The sequence below is a fragment of the Cynocephalus volans genome, chromosome 3 (genome assembly GCF_027409185.1).
Source record: "Cynocephalus volans isolate mCynVol1 chromosome 3, mCynVol1.pri, whole genome shotgun sequence".
NCBI lineage: Eukaryota > Metazoa > Chordata > Mammalia > Dermoptera > Cynocephalidae > Cynocephalus > Cynocephalus volans.
In genome coordinates this window covers 184086251-184108101 of record NC_084462.1, presented here as the reverse complement: position 1 = coordinate 184108101, position 21851 = coordinate 184086251, and the positions used below count along the sequence as shown (strand labels likewise).

General features: G+C 56.6%; 1 protein-coding gene across 2 annotated transcripts; it reads right to left on the bottom strand.

Annotated features, from left to right (window-relative positions):
- Positions 1 to 7225: 7225 nt before the first annotated feature.
- Positions 7226 to 14932, bottom strand: CLBA1 (clathrin binding box of aftiphilin containing 1). 2 transcript variants are annotated; one of them, XM_063091751.1, is made up of 5 exons: positions 14473 to 14932; positions 13067 to 13212; positions 11234 to 11363; positions 9779 to 9895; positions 7226 to 7991 (listed from the first exon to the last, which is right to left on the bottom strand). In XM_063091751.1, the coding sequence occupies exons 1-5, from the start codon at positions 14914 to 14916 to the stop codon at positions 7827 to 7829; spliced, it is 1002 nt and encodes a 333-aa protein (XP_062947821.1). In that variant the 5' UTR covers positions 14917 to 14932; the 3' UTR covers positions 7226 to 7826. The 2 variants fall into 2 exon arrangements, with proteins under 2 accessions (XP_062947821.1, XP_062947823.1); XM_063091753.1 differs by lacking the exon at positions 9779 to 9895.
- Between the last annotated feature and the right edge of the window lie 6919 nt (positions 14933 to 21851).

Below are 21851 nucleotides of genomic sequence, written 5' to 3'. Positions count from 1 at the left end.
TGTGGAAGGTACCAGCCCCCCAGCCCCAGCAGGGCCCCCACCAGAGGTGACTGCCCTCCCACACACCCACCAGGGGACCTGCTGTGCTTGAACTGAGTGGGAATGGAGCTCACGGTGTGTCTGTGCCTTTGCCAGCGTTGTGTGCGCCTCTTCGTTCACTTTTCCTACATTGATTTTTTTAACTGACAAGGATAAACTGCATGCATCTGTGGTGTGCAGCACGATGTGTTCTAACACGTGTACACTGTGGAACAGCTAAACTGAGCTGATTAACATATGCGTCCCTTCACATTCCTGTGCTGAGAACACTAAATCTACTCTTAGCAATTGTCAGTTACACAATACATTGTTGTCAATTCATCCTTATCAATCAGCCGCCCTCTCCCCAGCCTCTGTCACCACCGTTCTGCTTCCTGCTTCCACGGCACCATGTGAGTGGGGGACATGTGGTGTTTCTCTCTCTGTGCCTGGCTTATTTCACTTCTCATGATGCCCTCCAGGCTCTCCCATGTCTGCGCAAATGACAGGATATCCCTTTTTAAGGCTGAGTGGCATTCCATTGTGTGCACACACCACCCTTCCTCTATGCACTCATCTGCTGAAAGACACGCAGGCCGATGGTGTATCTTGGCTATGTGAATGGTGCTGCGATAAACACAGGGGCGCAGATATCCCTTTGATATGCCCATTTCATTTCCTTTGGGTATATGCCCAGAAGTGGGATTGCTAGATCTTACGGTAGTTCTGTTTTTAGTTTTTTGAGGACCCTCTGTACTGTTTTCCAGAATGGCTGTCTCATTTATGTTCCCACCAGCAGTGTGCAAGGGCTCCTTTTCTGCACATCCTCGCCAATGCTTGTTTTTGTCTTTTTGACAATAGCCATTATAAGTGGGGTGTGGAGATATCTTACTGTGGTTGTGACTTGCATTTCCCTGGTGTCTAGTGATGTTGAGCATTTTTTCATGTGCTTGTCTATTTGTATGTCCTCTTCAAGAAATGTCTGTTCTTTGCCCACTTTGAAATCACGTTGTTTTCTTGCTCTGGGTGTGTCTGAGCTCCTTGCACGCTTGGGATGCCTGGGTTACCCCTTACCAGATGCAGCTCGTCTCCTCAGTCTATTGATTGCTTGCTTCCCTGGCCCGTAGAAACCGTCCGCTCTCTCCTGCCGTTCACAATCCCAAACTGTCGTGGGGATCAGGACCCACACGAGAGCCACGCCTCTCACTTGGTGTCATCTCTTATGGTCTTCATTTCGGGCCACCCCTTTTTTCTAGTGTTCGCCCATTTTCTGTTCTGGTGATTTCTGCTTGTAAAAATAAAAATATTTCCTTTCTTCTACTTACTTTGGGTTTAATTTGCTCTTTTTCTAGCAACTTATAAAAGCTTAGGTAATTGATTTTATATGTTTCTTGTTTCCTAATATAAGCATTTAAAGCTATGAATTTCTAAGCACTGCTTTTTCTCAATTTATTTATTTATTTATTTTTGAATTGAAATGTAATCGAAGGGCTGGGTCGTGGCTCACTTGGGAGAGTGTGGTGCTGACAACACCAAGTCAAGGGTTAAGATCCCTTACCGGTTAGCTTTTAAAAAAAAAAAAGAAAGAAAGAAATGTAATTGATTGTAAATATCTGTGGGGCATAGCATTGAATATCAATACTTATGTGCAACACGTGCTCCTCAAGTCAGGATAAATACTATATTTATAATTACTTTATTACCAATTCCTTGCTAACCCCCCCATTTTTCTCAAATTTTGATAAGTTGTATTTTCATTATTTAATTAAAAATATTGCCTAATTTTCCAGTGATCTCTGTTGGTCCACTGGTTATTGGGACATGTGTTGTTCCAGTTATCTATTGCTGCTCTTAAGGTAAATTTGGCCTGGGCCAGCTTGTGGCTCACTCGGGAGAGTGTGGTGCTGATAACAGCAAGACCGTGGGTTCGGATCCCATATAGGGACGGCTGGTTAGCTCACTGGGTGAGCGTGGTGCTGACAACACCAAGTCAAGGGTTAAGATCCCTTTACCGGTCATCTTTTAAAAAATAAAAAAAAAAGTAAATTTGGCCTGAGTCCTTACACAGTGAACTGCAACCTGACTTAGTATATAAACTAACGAAAAGCCTAACTTCGGCGCATACTCTATAACAAACAGCGGAGTCCCAGCCAGTCACAACAGCGGAGCGTGTCAGTTGCACAAGTTCAGCTGCGGGCCCAGCTGTAGGCACCTCCGTCCGTCTTCCGCTCACACACACTGCCTGACCACCTGCAGGGCCGGCCTTCTGTGAACCTGTTCTTGTCCTGAGCACTGCCGATTCGTGAATTGCTACTTGCTCATTACACTCTTGTACTGAACTTGTCTGAGGTTCTTCCTCTGGACGCGGGGTAGCCGCACCCTCACTTCATGCCTGCAGCAGCCACGCTCGGTCATGGCGCTGAGGCCTCTGTCTCTCACGCGGGTGGTTCTTGCTGGGACTGCCGAGCCTCGTGGTCAGGTAGGGCTGGGGCTGGCTTTGTCCTGAGGGCTTCCTTCCCCCTCGCAGCTGGCACCTGGGCTGAGACTCCCGCAGCTGCGTCCTTGGACATCTGTCCACATCTCTGTGGGGTCAATAGACGTTTGTCCAGCTTGGAGGCTTCAGGTCGGGCAGAGTTTGCATGATGGTGATGTCTCCAAGGCGCTGACCCTCAACTCTGCCTGGTGACGGCCTTGCACATGAGCTGCTGCGGCGAGTGTCCTTTGTCCACTCGGAAGGAGTGGGCCTGTGCTGTGGGTGGAGGACTCTGAGGTGTCACTTAGTGCACGTGGGTCGGTGGCTACATTCGTGAAGTTCCTCCAGGAACCAGGTGTCAGGATGGGTTTGCAAGTGCAAGAATTTTATCTGGTGATGCAGTGGTGCAGGACAAGAGGGCGAGGGAGCAGGAGCAGGCGCAGGAGTGGGGGCAGGAACGCTGCAGGCCAGGAGGTGGCCTGGCACTGGAGGCCCGCATTGGCAGAAACGGCCGGCTCAGGGTCCGAGCTCAGCACCACTGGGGACAGCAGGCAGGGTGTGGCCGGGTGGGAAGGCATAGCTGCCAGCCAGGAGCATACCCCCCGCCCTTGCAGGCTCTCTTAGGGGCTCCAAGCGCACCCACAGGCTGTCGGGATTGTGGCGCTCCTGCCTGTGCGTCTTTACTGGATTTCTGCCCACTGGTCCTGCCGACTTCTGAGACGGGTGTGGAGCGGCCCAGCTCTGCTGGTGGGTCGGCCTGGCTCTGCCCTCTGGGGGCACATTTATTTTACACTGAAACTGTTACTAGGTGCACACACTTAGCGTGCTGTGTGTTCTTAGTGAGCCAACCCCTGTACCCTGTGACAGGGCCCTCATTTTTCTGGTAATACCTTTGGTCTCTCTCACCAGCTTTCTTATGCCAGGTGTGTTTGCTCGTACGATCTCTACCATTTAACTTTGTAATTTATAATGCGTCTATGTGCATTTAAATGCACTTTTTAAGTGCATTTCTTAAAAACAGCATACATAACACCAAGGTCAAGGGTTCGGATCCCAATACCAGCCAGTCCTTCTTTTTTATCCAGTATTTAATCCATTATATAGAAACCTTTTATTTTAAATAATTGTGGGTTTACAGGAAATCGCAGGAGTTTGGAGAGACCCTTGGCAGTGCCCAGCACCCCTGGCTGCATCTTATACAGCCACAGGCCGTGTTGATGCCTGGGAACGACCCCAGAGGGGTCCATCTACAGAGCTCGCTCAGACTTCCCAGTTTATGAGCACGGGAGCGTGTGTGCATGTGCACACGCATGTCTGTGCGTGCTTCTGTGCACTGTCGTCACATGTGGCCCCTGCAACCTCCACCACAGCGGGAGGCAGAGATGTTTCCCCACCAAAGGGCCCTTTGTACCCGCCCCGGCACTTCCACCCCCAAACCCTCACCCTGCCAACCACTGATCTGTCCTCCATCTCTTTAATTTTTTCATTTCAGGGATGTTATCTAAGTGGAATCATACAGTATGTGACCTTTCGGGGTTGACTTTTTTCACTGACTTTAGTGAGAGGAACTTCATTCAGCATTTCTTACAGTGTGAATCTGCTGACTCAAATGCTCTAGAAGAAAGCAGGTACATACACACTGTATTGGAGGATAAACAGTGCTGAGGCAGTCACTGGGTCAGCTGACAGAACTGGAACACGGACGGTTCCCTGAAGGTGACGTTATTTGAGAGAACGTTGCCATTCTCAGGGGCGCTGGGCCTGAGAGGAGGCGGCCACGTGGGTCTGGAGGTGGGGAGTGCTTTGGAGATGCCGTGCCGCCGGGCTGGGAGACGCAGGAGGCCCGTGAGCGGCCAGCAGCCCGGGAAGCTGGGAAAGGCAGGCCCGGCCTCCCCAGGGCCCTGCAGGCAGCACGGGCCACCCCGCCTTCATCTCCGCCCCGTGAGCTCTTCGGATTTCCGACCTCTGCAACTATGAGGGGAGACGTGTGTGTTGGCGTATGCCACTAAGTCTGAGGTGCTTTGATCCAGCAGCCACAGGAGACCAACACAAAGCCCTCGTCGGTGACTTTGACTTTGGCCCCCTCCCCGGCATTGTTTCATTTGCCACTGTTTCTATGTTTATCCTTGTAAACTGGTAACCAGTCTGTGGGGAGACACGGAAGACCTTATAGACATCCTTCTGCTCCTGCTCAAAATCCCCTCCCTGGATTTAGCATCCGTTGATGATTTCATGTGCACCAATCTTTATTGTGATGGTTACAAAATGATGATTTCCAACTTTAGCACTCCCTCCCTGCACAGTTACCAACTGGCAGTCAGCATTCTAAGAAAAGAAGAGCCCACCCTTCTCCTGTATCTGTCCACCCGCCACCTATCTGTCCATCCACCTAGGTATCACCACCTGTATCACCATCAGTAGGACCTCATGTGCTCCTAGGTTTTAAGGACTTAATTCACTAATTTCCTAAATTATTTTTGTGTTCAAATTTGGACAGCGCTTAGATTTGGCCAGTGCAGCCTGCCTTCTGTGTCAATGATCAATTTATTGCCTCTTAGCTCCAAATCCACCTTCCCTTCTCCTGTTTTGTGATGACGCTGTAATCATTTCTCCTTTGCCAGCTGGAGGAATATCAGGCTTTGCCAGTAGAATGCCCTGGAGTGACACTGCAAGATGCCTCCCTGTCAGGTCTGGTCCTCTGTTGTAGTTCAGGACAGGAGCCCTGCTGCTGCGCGCTGGGCCCCTGCTGCTGCGCCACCCCCGTGGGACGCTCCCGTGGGCACCTGTCCTCCCACCCAGCCGGCCCATAGACCAGCTCACTTTCCTTGCTCGTGCCTGTTCTGGTGGCAGCCATGCCCTCTCTGAGAGGCCTGCATGTTAGCCTGGGAGGAGGGGGCCTCTCCCAGGCCTGTTCCTTGGTGGTCCCCAGCGTAGAGGAGAAGCAGCTTCCTGACTTGCTGTTTCAGGACCCTTTAAGTCATTATTTAAAAAAAAACCCACAAAACCCTTTTAGTAGTTAACCACCTTTTACTAGTTAGTAATTCTTTATGTTAATTTGTAGCTGGTGTGGTTTCTATATCTCGGCTGGATCCTGGCTGATAACACCTTCATTTTTAAAGAACGTCAGTCAGATATGAAATTCTAGTTGACTTTCCCCTTTCCAGCACAGTGCAGAAGTTGCCCCGCTGCCTTCTGGCCACCACTGCTTCCGGCGAGACATAACCTCAGCCACATTCCAGAAGCAGGGAATCTCCTGCTTCTACTCTGGCTATTTGCAAGAGCTGCACGGCTTTCTTCATATGTAGCCCGCTTGGGGTTACAGAGATTCTTGCATCTGTGCATTATTGTCTTTCATCACTTTTGGAGTGTTCTTAGCCATTAACTCTTCAAATATTTCTTTACTGTTCTCTGTTTCCTCTGCTTCTGCGATCACGTCACTCCTGCTCAGACCATCTGATGCTGGCCCCAGGCTTCGTACACTCTGCTCTGCTTCTCCTCCCCTTTTTTCTCTTTGTGTTGTCTAGATCTTTCCTGCTGGCCAGTCCTCAAGCTTGCTGATTCGTTCCTCCAATGTGTCCAGGCTGCCGTTAAGCCCATATAGAAGCATTCATTTGTGAAGTTAATTTTCATCTACAGCATTTCCATTTTGTTTTTTAAGCCCCCATGCTCCTGATGAAATGTCCACCTCTTCCTGTTGCCGTCACTCTCTGTGGGCCCCGACCACCTTCCCCAGTCACTTCACAGTCCTTGGCTTTAATTTCATCAGGCCGTCACTGGACCTGCTTCTGCTGACCATGGCTCATGTGTTCTGCTCTTTTGTGTGTCTTGTGTTTCATCGTACACTAGGTGCTTTGTATGAAAGAGCAGTAGAGGGTGCAGTAAATATTTATTCCCAGAAAGGGGCATTGTACCTTCATCTGTCGGGTTACTGGAGTGGGAAACGTGCCATTCTTACCTGTGGTTGAGCTGGCTCAGGACTTGGCTGTGGCTCTGCTGAGGACCTCAGATGCTTTATGAGGGGTATCAGGACACTTGCTTGAGCAGGCCCGAGGCCTGAACACTGGCGAGATTCTTCAGAGCAGCCTGCACCTCACTGCCAAGCTGCCAGCTTGGGTGGGGCAGGACAGAGCTCGGGTTTGGAGCCTGTTGAGTCGGAGGCTGCTGTGACAGAGCCACAGGGAGGTCAGGAGAAAGGCCCGGCCTGCTGAGGGCTGTGGATTACTGCTCACAGCCGGTATGGGGACTCAGGGCTACCACGGAGATGTACTGACATGGCAGAGTCCAGATCTGAAGCTCTGAATGGGAGAAGGCAGAGTGGAATATTTTGGGTTGTAAAAGTCTAACCTTTAAACCAAAGGTTAGGAAACTAGAACATGTCCCAGAGGGTCTCTGCTGACAGGGTCCCCAAAAGACCCCCAAGCAGACAGTGCCTTTGAAGGATGCAGCATGTTAGAAAAGCAGTCTCCAAATGCCCACCCTCTTCTGGTTGAAAATGAAAAATTAAGGCAGCTTTCCCAAACATCTGGTACCAAACAAACAAAAAAAATGTTATTCCCTTGTTATAAACTCAAAGCCAAGTGCACCCTGGTGTCTGATGTACAACTGGTGTCCCTCACCAGTATGGCCTTTTTGCCAGCCCTTCAGGCCCCAGGCCGCCCCAAGGGACAGAACTTCAGGCTTTGGTCCCTGCAGAGCCAATGAATCAGCAAGAACACAGGCTGGTCCAGGCCGGTTTATTCATGAAAGCTTACACAGTCAGTGCTGATTGCTTGACTCCACCTTGGAGGCCCTTGGCCCTCAGATGCTCCAGCACCGTGGGGGAGAAAGGCCTGTCCCCAGGCTACGGGACAGGGCCCGCGGGAGCATACTTGTGAGACTCTGGGGACTTGCGTGGAGCCCAGGGTCAAGGGCTGAGCATGGAACAGGAGGGTTTCCTGGGCGCTGTCAAGAGTGTCTCCTTGGCAACATTTCTATGTTGTCTCCTGTCTTCTGAACCCACTGATCCAACACAGAGAGGTGTCCCCAGGCAATGAAGCCAAGCCCGGCGTCCTTCACTGGGTGCCCTGTGCTGCCACCTGGAGCCCGACAGCTTGCCAGCGCACCCAGGAGCCTCTGCCCACCCTGTGAGGGCTGGCCCTGCCGAGGGACACACCCCATTTATCCTGCTCAGACCTGGAACCAGCCAGGCGTACAGGACGGGCCTTGAGAGACAGATCCTAGGAAACTGACTTGGAATTTGGGAGATAGCCCCATAGAATAGGTCTGGTTTCCAGGACCAAACCAAACCAGTAAGAAAATGTAAAATTCCTCATGACAGTACAAAGGACTCTTGTGTTTAGCAAACATCACTATTAAAGAACATCATTTTTAGGTTACGTGGAGTGAATATCTTCTTTTTCCTTGGAATTGTGATGTGTTGCCTGTTTCCGTGCAAGGGGGTCTTTAGAAAGAGGCTGTACGTAATCAGGCTTCCGTGCCGGCTGCCGGGTGTCCCTGAGAGCTGAGGGAGGAGGAGGACAGTGGTCAGGTGCCAGCACACACGGCAACTCAGAATGCCAGCTTGTGGCCTCTGCCCTGCCCACCCTCCCCTGCCTCTGGCCCCTCTGTGTTCCCCCCTTTGTTGTTGTCATCAAAACCTTCCCATTATGTGATGTGAGCAGAGAAGCACATGGGTAGAAATGTGCGGGAACCCGGCCCATGAGGGGTGCCGCACTGCCCGCCCTTGGGCCTCCTCTCTTGCAGCAGGTACCGGCAGCTGACTTCCCAAGCGACGACGCAGCTTTCTATGACTCCACGACACTGGCTTCACCCTGACACAGTGGTGGGTCCCTGGTTCTCAGGTGGCATCTCTGCCCTTGTGCTATGTGTCTTGTGCTTTTTTCTAGAGGCCACCACCGCACTCTGCTCACACCCTGCAGGATCCGCTGTTGGACTACACCACGCACGTCCACCCAAGCAACTGCTGCTGGACACCCCGTGTTGGCTATCGTGATGAGCAGCCTGAACAGTTTTACATGTCGTGCTGCTTTAAGACAACCCCAGCCTCTGCAAGTTTCTACCTCCTGTCCTAGGGTGTTTTCTAAAGTGCAGATGGGGGCGGGCCCGTGGCTCACTTCGGAGAGCGTGGTGCTGACACCACCAAGTCAAGGGTTAAGATCCCCTTACCGGTCACCTTTAAAAAAAAAAAGTGCAGATGGACAGAATCCTCAGAATCCCTGGAGACGGCTGGTGTGTGCTGATGATGAGGGCCCTCTCCTGGGTGCCCCACGGCACCTGTCACCATGTGTTGGCCATTGAGGGCGGCAGCCATATTCGTACCAAACTCTTGGCAGAACCTGGCCCCAGCCACCTCCTGCTGAGAGCCACTGCCTTCCACGCAGCCCTGCTCCCTCCACAGGCTGTGTCAGAAGGGTGCAGCATCGCGTGACTTTCCCAGCTGGCCCCTCCACCATCCTGCCGCCCTGGCTCTAGCTCAGGTCGTCACTTCCCAGGGGGCCACAGGGCAGTGCCTCATACCTGCCCCTCCCTCCACGTCACTCCACGTGATGACCACCACTTTCCAGAGCAGATCCTTGTGGACACACTACCCATGTGCCACTCCCACCATGTCCTAGGTATACAGAGGAGCCCAGCTGTGCTCTAGGAAGGACCCTTCTCAGGCTGAGCAGGAAGCCCAGTGAGCGGGGCCTGGCCACCTCGCCCCTCCTGCAATACCGGGTCCAAGGGTGGGCACAAGACCCCAGCCTCTAATAAAAGAAAGAGCTGCAAGAAGAAGCCCCCTTTTCTGTCCACCGCCTTCCTCCTGCCGTGGTGATGTGATGAAGTGACTCTGCCACAGGAGCTTGAGACCATGAGAGAAAAGCTGCTGGACAGGCCCTGCAGGTGCCTCTGCCAGACTGCTATGGTAAGTGGCCTGTGGCTGAAGCCGCCACAGTCACCTTCTTCCTACAGCTCCCCACAGGGGAGCCATGTCCCCAGCCCAGCAGTTGCAGGCCAGTCCTTCCTCGCCTGATGCTGGGGCTGTCCAGCAGTTGTCCTCACCACCCCTCAGCCCGTTCCCCTGCAAGACTCCTCTTCTCCTGGGTCCTGGTGGAGGAACGTTTCTACTCGGCACCCTGCAGGCCATTAATGCTTTGCCTGTCTGCTCTAGGTGGCAGGAATGATCATTTTTCACAAGTCCATGAGAGTTAAAGGAAGAAAGTGAGTGAGTAGCTGGATGCAGCGGCGCAGCGCTGCGGTGGCGGGTGTGGGCGGTGCAAGCCGGGGCCTCTCCCTGGTGCTACTCACTGTGGTCTGGACCAGGGCTCTGCAGTGGTGCAGACGGAAGCTGCCAACAGCCAGGAGTTCTTCAGGCTCTTTAAGGTTGGAACCTTCCAAAATGTGACCCTGGCCTCCAGAAAGCATCTAAGGAAACAAATGCCCACCAGCCAGCCAGTCACCATTTTCTCCCATTTTATCCTCTCAACCCCAAATTTCATCCTAACATCGCAAAGTTGTCTTGATTCCCTGCACACTCAGGCTCCTCCCTCTGAGGTCAGGCCAGCCGGTCTCCTCTGCTGGGCCCTGCCACCTGCTGTCCATCACCTGCCTGGCTCACAGGCCTCCAGGACCACAGTGCTCCTCAACCTGCTCCATGGAAAGCTCTTCACAGCCCCTCCTCGGTGAGCCCCCCTTGCCCTGCCATCGCCTGGAGCTGTCCCTCCTCACAGAGCCCCCATACAGGGTGCCCCCCACTCCCTAGCCTCCTGGTTCTGTTTCCCTCACCCAATCACACAGCCAGGGCTGGCCTCATCAGCGTCTCTCCATTCCTTCCAGGCCCCCCCTTCCTTCCTGACCAGCCTAGTGTGGCCCATGGGCCAACACAAGAACCATTCCGTGCCCCCAGTCTGCGTGACCCCAGTCGGCCCTCTCTGAGTTGGAAGATCTCTGCCATCGGGCTCACCAAAAGGTGGGTCTCCTGGTCACTTGCACTTCCTTGGATAACTCGGGGGCGTGAGCATGTGGGTGTATGCACCTCGCCATGTCATTCCCTTCCCTGCCCTCTGCTCGGGCTCCTCCCACCTCAAGCATTAGGGATTCATCCCAGGGCCTCCACACGTGGACTGGGCTACCTAGTGACCCATGCCCATGTAACCCCGCACCTCCACCTGCACCCGCTGCTTGGCTGCATGCCAGGCCCATCTATCACGTTGCTGCAGGGCGTTTCCATCTGACATGGCCTGATTCCTCACATTCCACATGTCCACACCAATGTGCCCCTCACTGGCACTCCCCGTTCCTGTGTGTCCACTGTAGGCAGGCCCCGGTCCCCACCCCACCCCCTCCATTAGCACCTGCGGTGCAGAGCACACTCCTGCCTGTGCTTGCGCCCTGCCGACCCCACCACCCTCCACGGCTCCTCAAAGGGGGGTTCCCAGGAGGCCATAAGCAGGTCCTGTGGCTTGTGCACTTCATGGCATTCTGCTGTAGCACCTTCCCCCACAACCCACCAAACCCACGTGCACAGGGTGTCCCCACCACTGTCACCGGCTGCAAGAGCCTTGCACAGGGCCTCACAACCTTGGGTAGAGGTGGTCTTCCAGGTCCTGATGCAGCTGTGCCCCACTGAAGGCCAGCGCGTTCTCCCCACCCGCCACCCCATCCCAGGCAGATGGTCTCCAGGGGGTGCGTGGCCATGGGCAACAACTATGGGGAAGCCCATCCGCACTCCCAGGAGCCCCATCTCAACCTAAGCTGCCTTACCTTCTGAGCAGTATCTATGCCAAGAACAAGAAAGAAGTTTTCCTGGCAGCGGGATTCACTCCAGAGGCGCCGTGAAGCAGAGGTGGTATCTGTGCTCTGCAGAGCTCTCCAGAGTTTTCTTGACTCAGAACTGGAAAACAGATGCAGTCATTAAAAGGTGACCTCACGTGAGCAGAGTACCTGGCCTTTAAGAACTCTAAAAACAGCATCCCTGCAGCAGTGCTTGCTGTCTCCCTAGTCTGTTCATTGATTCAGACAACACTCACTACTCTGCAAAGCACGCTGGCACATCCTCCCCCTCGCCTGATTTCTGTCCACAGAGGGCATCCCCAGGCAACGGTTTACTTATTTTCATTATGAAGCATCCCCTCCAAGGTGGAAAAACTCCTCGAGGCCAGATATTTTGCTGGTTTTGTTCACTCGAGTGCCTATAACTGTGCTGGGTACAAAACGGATGGTCACAGACAAAGAACGCCAAATGCCTGAGGACGAATGAATGAACAAGGGGCAGGTGAACGTCTATTGTGTGTCATGTGTTACTGTGGGGGCTGAGAGGGGTGGCCCATGAGAAGTTCACGCTCTGGTAGGGAAGGTAAAACGGGCACACAAATAACTCTAGGGGGAGACGAGCCATGGTGAATGCCAGGGTTGTTTCCAGGAATACCCTAGTGGTTCAGAACATGCCTACAGTGCTCCAGTCTACCCCCAAAATAACCCCCATCTTTCTGTCTCATGCCTGTCCAGCCCTACCGAGTCCCAACACCCAGGCCCTCCCCTGCCTCTGGGTCCCCAGGCTCATGTTGCTGGGGTACAGTGATGTCAGCACTGCTGCCAGCTTGCTGGGGTTGCCCCCTCGGCAGTTTCTCTCCAAGGATCATGGTTTGCACAGAGGGCACATTGGCCATCTGGGAAAAACTGATTGCAGCCTCTGAAGCTCCAGGCCTCACTCTCCTGGCCCCTGTGAAGGGCCCTGGGCAGGCACTGAATTGGACCCCAGCAGTGCTCATGATGGGCCAGAGCCCAGAATGGCCTCTCTGCAGAGCTCTCTGACAAAGTCCAGGCCTGCTCAGACATGTACAGACCGTTGCAGCACACAGACCTGGCTTTCCCCCAGCTCCTGGGAAACCCGCTCAGCAAAGCATGCTGAAGGCCCCGGGAGCAGCTCACCCCAGCCCTCACCTCCCTCTCTCTAGGGCCTTGGGCCAACCTGTCTTGATCTTCTCAATCATGACACATAATCCTCGCAAGCACTGTTTCTCTTTCAATGCTTGGTTGAAAGTGTGTCCTTAGAGAATGGCCATCTGCAAACAACTGCCTTTGTCATTTCCCCTGGGGGCCTGCTGGCAGCTCCAGGAGCACACACATGGGTTGAGAATGGCACTCCAGAGCACTGGGTGGCCTCTATGGCTCCCAGAGGTATTTTCTATAACTCTGTGGCCAAGAATCACTAGGTTGCCAGAGACCACCTAGCTGAGTCCCCCAGGAGGCCCCTCTGCCCAGGCCCACCAGTCCCTTCTACTGCTTCTGCACCCAGCACTTGCACTGAGACACAAGAGGAGCTGGAGGTCAGGCCCGATTTGCTCCAAGTGAGCTGGTGTGGGGTGGGAGGTGGGTGGCAGGCGACTGAACATAGACTCAGAGAGGAGGGCTGAGACTAGAGCATCAACGTGTGCTGCCCAGTTCCTTGTGGGGACACTACAACCCACAGATGGCAAGACTTCAGGAGAGATGGCGCTCTCTAAAAAGGTGGAAACAAAGCCTCACATCCACTTTCTTCAAAGAGAAATGCAAAATTGCTGTGAGAAATATTTAGTTCCAATTTAAGTTCATTACCACAATTTATGTACAGATGCAAGGTCAGATTTTTCTCCACTTCTTATTTCTAAGAATTGGTCTAAGGTGGAAACATCCTCAGTTGCCTGTTGGACTGTTATTTCTTGAAAAGCAAACTTAAAAATGTTCTCATAGCTGAGGATGGGCTAAAAGAGAAAAACATACCAAAGTTAGGAGAAATACACACATTACCTTATTCCAAATAAATAATCTTGGTACATATAAAATTTGTAATTGAATCATTGACTTTTAGAAATGCATATGTCAAGTGTCCCTCCTATCTCTTAACATACTTGTTCCCAAAAATCACCATGCTATGCAAATCACGTGATGAGAACCCCAGGGCTCATGGGAAAAGTGGGGTTAGAGCACAACTCTTTTTTTTTAAAAAGATGACCGGTAAGGGAATCTTAACCCTTAGCTTGGTGTTGTCATCATCACGCTCAGCCCGTGAGCTAACCGGCCATCCCTATATAGGATCCGAACCTGCGGCCTTGGTGTTATCAGCACCGCACTCTCCCGAGTGAGCCACAGGCCGGCCCAGAGCACAACTCTTAAACCTCATCTGTGATGCATGCCAAAAAGATGGCCAACGAATGACGTTAGCACTGTTTCCATGTTACTTGGTTAAGAAATCCGCACGTACTACCATAAACACAGCACCTCACCATGAAGAAGACCTGAGGTTTGCGGCCGAGTCGGTATGAGGTGGTGGAGGGAGGGCTGTCTGAGTTGGGTCAAGTCCTAACTAGCTGTCTGGGGAAACTGCGTGGTTTAGGAAACAATCCATCTCCAAGAACCAGCAACACGTTTCCTTCCCTTACTTTGCTGTACTTATCTTTTTTTCTCGTCGTGTTTGGGGTGGATCATTTGGGAAGACATAGCAGAGAAAGAAGCAGTGGAAGGAAGAGGAAGACAGAAAAGGAGAAGGCTCAGAGGAGTCACAAAAAAGGAGGACGCTGTCCAGCAGCTATAAAAGAGCGAGGGAGAGGCGACTGGCAGGGTCGGGCACTGCCCAGTTCACGACAGGCGAACTGGAATGCAAGTACGTGAGTTTAGGAGGCCCGAGAGACTTCCTAAATCCGTAGATTCCGAATTCAGACAAAACGCTCCCTGCCCACGTGTCCTCAACTGGGGCCAGGAGAGCGCAGCCCCATGGACTGAGCGTGGACATGCCTGGCGAGGGGTGGTCAGAGAAGGCGGCCCAGCTCGGGAGGCTCCCACCCGGCCACCGTGGGTTCCACTCCTGCAGCCTCCTCTGTCAACCCACTCGTTCCCTGGCCTCAGGGACGACGTCCAGGAGAAAAGCAGACCCTCGAAGGCTGGCAGAGCGCTCGCTGGACAGCGCACCCAAGCCTGCGAACCCTTCCCGCTCAACGTGGTGACGACCAGCACTTTAGAAATACCTGAGACGGTGGCAGGGCGGCGGCTCCTGTCACCCCGCCCGGCTGCGGCTGCGGAGAACCACGTTCCTCTGGGGCGGGAGCGGGTCTGTCCAGAAGTCCAAGGGACCGAGAGAATTGTTCAGACTTGGCTGAAGATTCCCGAAAGCCTTCAAACTCCCCCCAGGCGCTGCTGTGCTCCCCGGGGTCGGGACAACGGCTGAGGCGGGGGGACGGGCCCTGGGGGCGCTGGGGGACGCTGGCTTTCCCATGCGACACGGGAGGGTCGCGGCGGATCCCCGTCCATTCCGGACTCTCACCAGCCTGTCCCGCGGTCTCCTCGAGGAGGGAAACCCCGCCTGCCTCCCCTGCGAGGTCGCTCGGAGACCGGCCCGCGTCTCCCGCCGGCCCCGCATCCCGGCGGCCCCGGGCCAGCACGGCCCCGGAGGGGAGCTGCTCGGGGGACATGCACGCGGCGCGCAGGCGCTGCCCGGGCCGGCGGGGCCTTCCCGGGAGGCCCAGGTGCCGCGGGGCCCGCACGCCGGTGCCGAGTGCGGCGCGCGGACGGCGCCGGCCGGGCAAGGCCGCGTGAGGGGGTGGCCGCGGGGTCCCGCGCTCCACAGCGGGGGCGGATCCGCAGGGAGGCGGGCGCCGAGGGGAGCGGCGGGGTGCGGAGCCCCGGGAGCGGGGCGTCCTCTCGCGGCGGGCCCGGAGGGCAGCCCGGGACGGCTGAGGGCCCGGCCCGCGGCTTCTGGACGTCGCCGGCTCGCACCCGCCTCGGCCGCCGCGTCGCCGCCTCGGTGGGGCAGACCCGGGAGAGGCTGACAGCCGCCGTCCCCCAGGCCCGCGCCGGCCCGTTGCCCGGCAACGGCGCGCCCCAGCGCCGCTTCCGGCGTCCGCCGTGACGTCACACACCGCGGCGGGGCGTGACCAGCCCCCAAGAGCCCGCATCGCCCCTGCGGGAGCTCGCACGGACCGCCGGGAGGGGGCGCCCCCGAGACCGTGCCGCTCCGCCCGAGGTCCCCGCCTGCCCGTCCCAGGCCGCGGCACGCCCGCCCTGGCCGGCCCGGGCGAGGGGCTCCTGCCTTTCTGTGCCTCCATCATCACTAGGAGCCCCTCGTGCCTCGGGTGCCCCCGACGCTTCAGCCCCGCACAGCGCATGTACCCAGCCCCAGGACCAAGAGCGTCACCGTGCTGCCCCCACCCGCGCCACAGCCCGCTCCTCTGCGCTGCGCCGTTCCCCTGTCGCCGCCTCCGGCCCGGCGGCCGCCCGCGTCCTCACCCCGCTGCGGCCGGCAGGGGGCTGTCTGTGCAGCTGTGTGATGTTTCCTCCACGGGACCAGACGCTCCCCGAGGACGAGGGACCACGTCTGTCTTGACGGCTCCCGAACCCCCGGAACCTAGCCCGTTCTTCACTCGTCCTCGCCAGTCGAGGGATGAGAGTCCGCTGCCTGCATAGCAGGAGGACGGGCGCCACCCCGTCCCTCACAGGCCCCATGCAGTGCCCGGATTGTCGGCCTCGTCACCAGCCAGCCCCGAGGTAGAGCAGGGCCGCTCTGGGCCACGGACGACAGCCCCCTCCTGCTGCCACCTGCCTCAAGGCGTGGGGCGTTGGACCTTGCCCCTCTGCCGGTCTGCAGGGCCTTACCCTGCTGCCAGCTCCCCTCCCAGGCGTTCCAGGCCGCCTCCCATCTGTCCCCACCCCCAGCCTCATGAAGTCAACCTTGAAGAGTGAGCTTGACTCCTTCTCCCCCCAGTCCACCCCTCCCCCCAGACTGGCAACCATCGCTGGCCCCCTCTGGGCAAGGGGAGGCCCTGGCTGAAGCCCTAAGCCACACCCGCCCCCAGTCTGCCTCTGTGCTCACCTTGCCACCTCCTTGGGACCTGCCTGAGCCCTGTCCTTCTTGCATGAATCACCTACTCCCTCCCCAGTACTTCTCGAGCTACTGAAAACTTTAATTTTAAAAATGATGAGATGAGATCATTCTCTGCACCCTGGACCTTAGCCAACTGTCCCACATCCCTCCCCTTCCTGAGGGCAGAACAGCAGGCAGTGCAGAGTGGGAGCTCTGCAGTCAGACTGCCCCGCACTAGGTCTGGGCTTAGCCCCAACTAGCATGCACAGTGACCCTGTGGGATGGTGATCACACCACTCGGGTTTGTGGGCACTGGCCTCAGCTTGCCCCCCTGCCACCAGGAGTGGAGTCAGCCCCACGCGGTTTCGCTACATCCCACCATTTGGACCCCTCCTCGTTGTCTTTGCCATCCTTGAGGTCCAGGAAGCTGGAAGCGGGTAGAAGGAGTGCCATCCTTGTGTACAGGCGGGGGAACAAGCCCAGGCCCAAAGCCTGCCTGTGAAGCAGAGCTGAGGGCTGGAACAGCTCTCCAGGCCTCAGCAGTGCCGCACGCCCTGTCTGAGCCTCAGCTTCCACAGAGAGTGAGGACAGTGCTGTGTCCCTCAGGGTGGCTGGAGGATGAAATGACCCAGGAATAAAGCAGCCTCCTTGGGCTTCAGTTCTTGACCCACAGGCCCAAGGTTGGGTTGATGTGCATTACCTGATGTGGTAGCTGAATAACATCCCTCAAAGAGTCCACGTCCAAATCCCCAGGAGCTGTGAATATGTGACCTTACAAGGTAAAAGGGACTTTACTGATGTGATTAAATTAAGGCCTTTAGATGAGCAGATGATCCTGGATTATGAGGTTGAGCCCAGTGTAATCACAAGGGTCCTTATAAGAAGTTGATGGGAGGGTCCAAGTCAGAGAGAAAAGACGTAGAGATGGAGGCAGAAGTCAAAGTGATGCGTGGCCATGAGCCAAGGAACACTGGTGGCTTCTAGAAGTTGCAAAAGACAAGGAAATGGACCTCCCCTGAAGCCTCCAGAAGGAACACAGGGCTGCCAACTGGGGGAAAATAAATGTGTGTTGTTTGAAGCCACCACGTTAGTGGTGTTTTGTTATAGCAGCGATAGGAAACTAATATGCTCAGGTGACCCTTGGCTTCCCCACTAAAGAGCTGCTGCCTTGGGAGAGCCAAGACTCAGAGGAAGTGGCTGAGGTGACCCTGACATTGGGTGTCCAGCCCTAGCTGCAGGAGGGTAGCTGACAGGTGTCCCCTGGCTTCTTGGGCTAGTGTCTGGGCAGACTGTCCAGCTTCATGGCACACCCACTTGGGGTGTGAACCCAGGGTCAGGTCTTCAGACTGGTGGGCACAGCAGGCAGCTGCTCAAGTTTAATTGGCTCCTCCACCTACTGGGAGGGACCGAGCCAGACAGGGTGGGTCCCCATTAATTAAGGGTGTGGAGGTCACAGGCCATGGCTCCTGGGGGGGCCATGGAGAAGGTAGCTGCAGTGTGGTCAGGATGACGAGCCCACGTGGTCCTCCCAGGCTCCTCTCTAGCCACCTCGGTCCACCTCTGAGCCCAGCTCTGCTGAGCGGGGTCTTCCCTATCCCAGCCTCAGGAAGGGGCTGGCCTAGGTCCTTGGGCAGGTGCCACTCCCCCTGGAGCCCCACTGTTAACCTGGTGTCTCCCAGTATCACCTGATGAGCAAGGACTGGCTGGGGAGGGGTCCTTTAGTCCCAGAAGCACCCAGGTGTCCTGCTCCTCTAAGATCCTCAGACCCAAGTCCCTAGGGCAGGTTGGGGAGGGCTCCAGTCCCCACCTCTGTCAGCCTGTGATGTCCGGACAGCAGGAACAGGAAGGCTGGCAGATGGGCACTGGAGCCTGCTGCTGCCCCAAATCCCAAGCTGGCCCACAGGGACTGCTGGGTCCATCACCAGAGGGGCTGACAGAGGCACTGGTGGACGGAAAGAAACCAAGCTCTGGGCTGGCCCGTGGCTCACTCGGGAGAGTGTGGTGCTGATAACACCAAGGCCACGGGTTCGGATCCCTATATAGGGATGGTTGGTTCGCTCACTTGGGAGAGCGTGATGCTGACACCACCAAGGCCACAGGTTCGGATCCCTATATAGGGATGGTCGGTTGGCTCACTTGGGAGAGCGTGGTGCTGACAACACCAAGTCAAGGGTTAAGATCCCCTTACTGGTCATCTTTAACAAAAAAAAAACAGAAAGAAAGAAACCAAGCTCTGGACGATCAGCACCTGGACACGCCCAATACTGCGCCATCCCCTAAGCCTATGAGCCAAGCCATGCAGGTACAGAGGAAGTGGACTGGCGACAATGCCCAGGCCTGAAACAGGCACTCAGTTGTGGGAGAGAGTAAGGCAGTTAGAGGCCAGGGGAAGAGAAGAGGGGGAGGCTGGGTGGACAAGTTCCCCCCACCTGCTCAACAGTCCTTAGATCTGCACCAGCAGGCCTGGGACACTCCCCCACCATCACTCTGTGAAGGACTGGGGTGGGTGGGGGGTGGCTGAGGATGCCCCCACCCATGTTGTGCCCCTCTGGCTGGGCTTGGGGCTGGGCTGGGTACAAGGCTGTGGCTGGGGTGGGGCAGGGACGATGGCAGAGCCATTCTTGCTTGGGCTGCTGCAGATGCGGCAAAGAGATATCAATCATTGAAGCTCTGGGCATCCCTGCCTGCCCGAAGGGGCGGAGTTGAGCAGCCAGGCGGGCGGTTGGGGGCAGGGTGGTGGCTCTGCTGCAGAGTGGGGGCCTAGGGAGATACGGCCTGCACCCCAGGCTCTGATACCCAGCCAAGGAAGGCTATGGGCAACGAGTGGGCCAGGATCAGGGCTGAGATGTGGTTCCCAGTGTCCCCATCACGGTGGTCACAGGAAGGAGGTGGGGCCTGTGCATGTGCAGGAGAATGCATGGTGGGCCCCAGAGCCGCCGCGGGTCCACCTGTTGGGGGAACGCTAAGAGCCTTGAGGGCTGTTCCATTTTGGTGAAGGGGAATAGAGGCAGGGGGAGCATGTAGGTAGCCCAGGGTCCCCCACCTTCTCACCCAGGACTCCATCCTCATCCTCCCCACAAAGTCACCACAACAACCTGTGGATCATGTCAGACAATCAGGATGTGTCATACAGAGTGAGGCCACTTCATCTGGATGGAGGCCCAGGGGGCCACATGACCTTGCCAAGGTCACATACCTAGTGGGATGGGCGACATAGAGCTGGGTCTGTGCCCTGAGGTCCTTGATTCCACAAGATTGGCCCTTGTTCTTAGGTCCCCACCCACAAGCTTCTGCAGCCAGACTCACAGACACAGAGGACAGATGGGCAGGCTGAGACCCCAGACAGACTGGGGCAGACCCTCCCAGGACACACCCAGGGCCACAGACAGATACACACACCCAGGCACACAGGCAGCTCTCTCTCCCTGAGACCAGGGACTGACTCCCGGGCAGACAGAACAGGCCAGGTTTTCAGGGAGAGAAGCCAGTGCAGGGTCTCTGGTCCCCAGGCAACATTGCTCACCCCTGAAAGAAAAACACCATGCCACCAGGAAAGGAGGCTGCCAGGGCCTCTTCCCAGCAGTGACTTGAGAGTCCGTCTGACCTGGGGCTGGAAGGCTGCCCAGTGGCTGCAGTCTGGCTAACGGGAACTGCCGAGAGTGAGTCATCCCACTGGCTGGCTCACCTGGGCCCTGTGGGCTGTGCATGGTCCCTGTGTGAGCCCAGGAGTGTGCGCACCTGTGTATACACATACGTGTGTCTGAATACTGTTGTGCATATGCATGCACGTGGGCCTGAGTGTGTTCCCAAGCGTCTGTGTGTGTGTGCCTGAGTGTATCAGGACACATCCAGGTGATCTGTGTCTGTACTGTTGTGAGTGTGTGATCTTGCTGACAAGTGTGTGTAAATCTCTGTGGCCCTTGTTGCAGCCTGGCTTCTCTCTGCCCCGGGAAAAGGGGCGTGTGTGTGTGTGTGTGTGTGTCCATCCGGCCCAGCACCACCAGCACATTGCCAGGAACGGTCCTCCGTAGCAGTGGCTGTCCCCTCCTGGTTCTTTTCCGGCCTGGGCTCCCCACCCCCATCCCGGCAGAACTCCACTCCTGACCCCCACGGTGCCCTCCCTCAGGTCTACGGGAGGCCAGGTCTCAGCTAACTCTGCTTCAGCAGAAACAGAACTCTTTTGGGACCCTCCCCTTCCTGCCTGCTCCCCCAATGTGCCACCCTCTGCATGGCGCGATCTAGAGCCCAGGGAGACCCCCAACCCTCTCCACTCCAGTCCTCAGCAAGTCCCCTCTGCCAGCTTCCAGAATTTCCTGAGATCCTTTGGCTCCCACATTGTTCCCTGGTCCAGCTGCTCCTGACTTTCAGCAGTTACCCCCCACCCCCCCAGGGAGGTCTTTCGTCAGCGCCCATGGACCTTGGCAGACCCTGCTTGGAGACTTAGGTGGCATTCCTGCCCATGGGAGCATCCTCTGCAGCCTTGCTGCCCTGCCCCCAGCCCCACCAGGCCTTTCAGCTCCAGCTCTCTTACCCGCATCCTCTGCACACACACTACTCTGTTCCCCCTGTTCAGAACACTCTTCCTGCACTGCCTGGCTCACACCTCGCCCCTAAGGTCCTAGCTTAGACTGTCTGCCAGGAGCTTTCCAGGGTCCCTCCCACCCACCACCTGCAACAGCACAGCACTGCCCTGCAGAACACACCTCATCTTTGCAGGCTTGCCTGTGTCTTGGCCAGACTCGCAGCCCAGGGACAGGGCCGCAGCTATGATGAAAGGATGAATCCTGGCTGGGGGGTCTGGGCTCCAGACAGCCCCCAGTGCCCGGCACTCCCCCCTTGCACAGCCCACTGCTGCAGCGCTACCCAAGGCACCTTGTCTTCACTAAGTGTTCTCAGCTGCCCCCACCCCTCTGTCCTCCCCTGCCCCTGGAGCATCTTGTCCAGATCACATGCCCTCACCTACATGGGCTCCCACCGCTCCTACCGCCCCCTAGGCTGCCCCCACCCCAGCAGGTGACTAAAATATCTGTTTCCTCTGGACTGAGCGGTGAAGACAGCGGCAAATCCAGGAGCCTCGGTACGAGGGTCTGGAGGTCCCAACCTGGCAGGGGTCCAAAGTCAACTCGCTAGATCCAGACAGGTCAGCTGGGGACGTGAGGCGGGGCCAATCTAGGGGCGGTGCCAGCCTGCAGTGGGGCCACGGCCTGGTGGGCGTGGCCTGGGCCCGTCTGGGGGCGGGGCCGCGCCAAGGGGCGGGGCCAAGGCGGGAGGCGACCAATGGGCTGAATGAGGCCAGTGGCGCCGCCCGCGCGCTCGCTCCGCAGTGGCCGGACGCTGGCTGGGCGGGCCCGGGCCGGGTCTGGCGGCAGCGGCAGGGTCTCCAGGCTCGGGCTCTGTCCGCAGTCCGAGGCCGGCCGCCCGCGGCAGCACAGGCCAGCGGAGGCAGAGCGCGGCCCCCGCCCGCCCGCCCGGGCCGCCCCGCGCGCCGGAGCCGGGACCCGCGACTGGACGCGACGGGCCGCCGCCGGCCCGCACCCGGCCGCCGCG

Excerpts from the sequence above, each read along its gene's own strand:
- CLBA1 (XM_063091751.1), bottom strand. The coding sequence starts at position 14,916 with ATGTCCCCCGAGCAGCTCCCCTCCGGGGCCGTGCTGGCCCGGGGCCGC. Across the intron at positions 9,896-11,233 it reads GCATAGATACTGCTCAGAAG|ATGCTTTCTGGAGGCCAGGG; the intron begins GTAAGGCAGCTT and ends TTGTTTCCTTAG. Across the intron at positions 7,992-9,778 it reads GAGCCCTGGTCCAGACCACA|CTCTCAGGGACACCCGGCAG; the intron begins GTGAGTAGCACC and ends CTCCTCCCTCAG.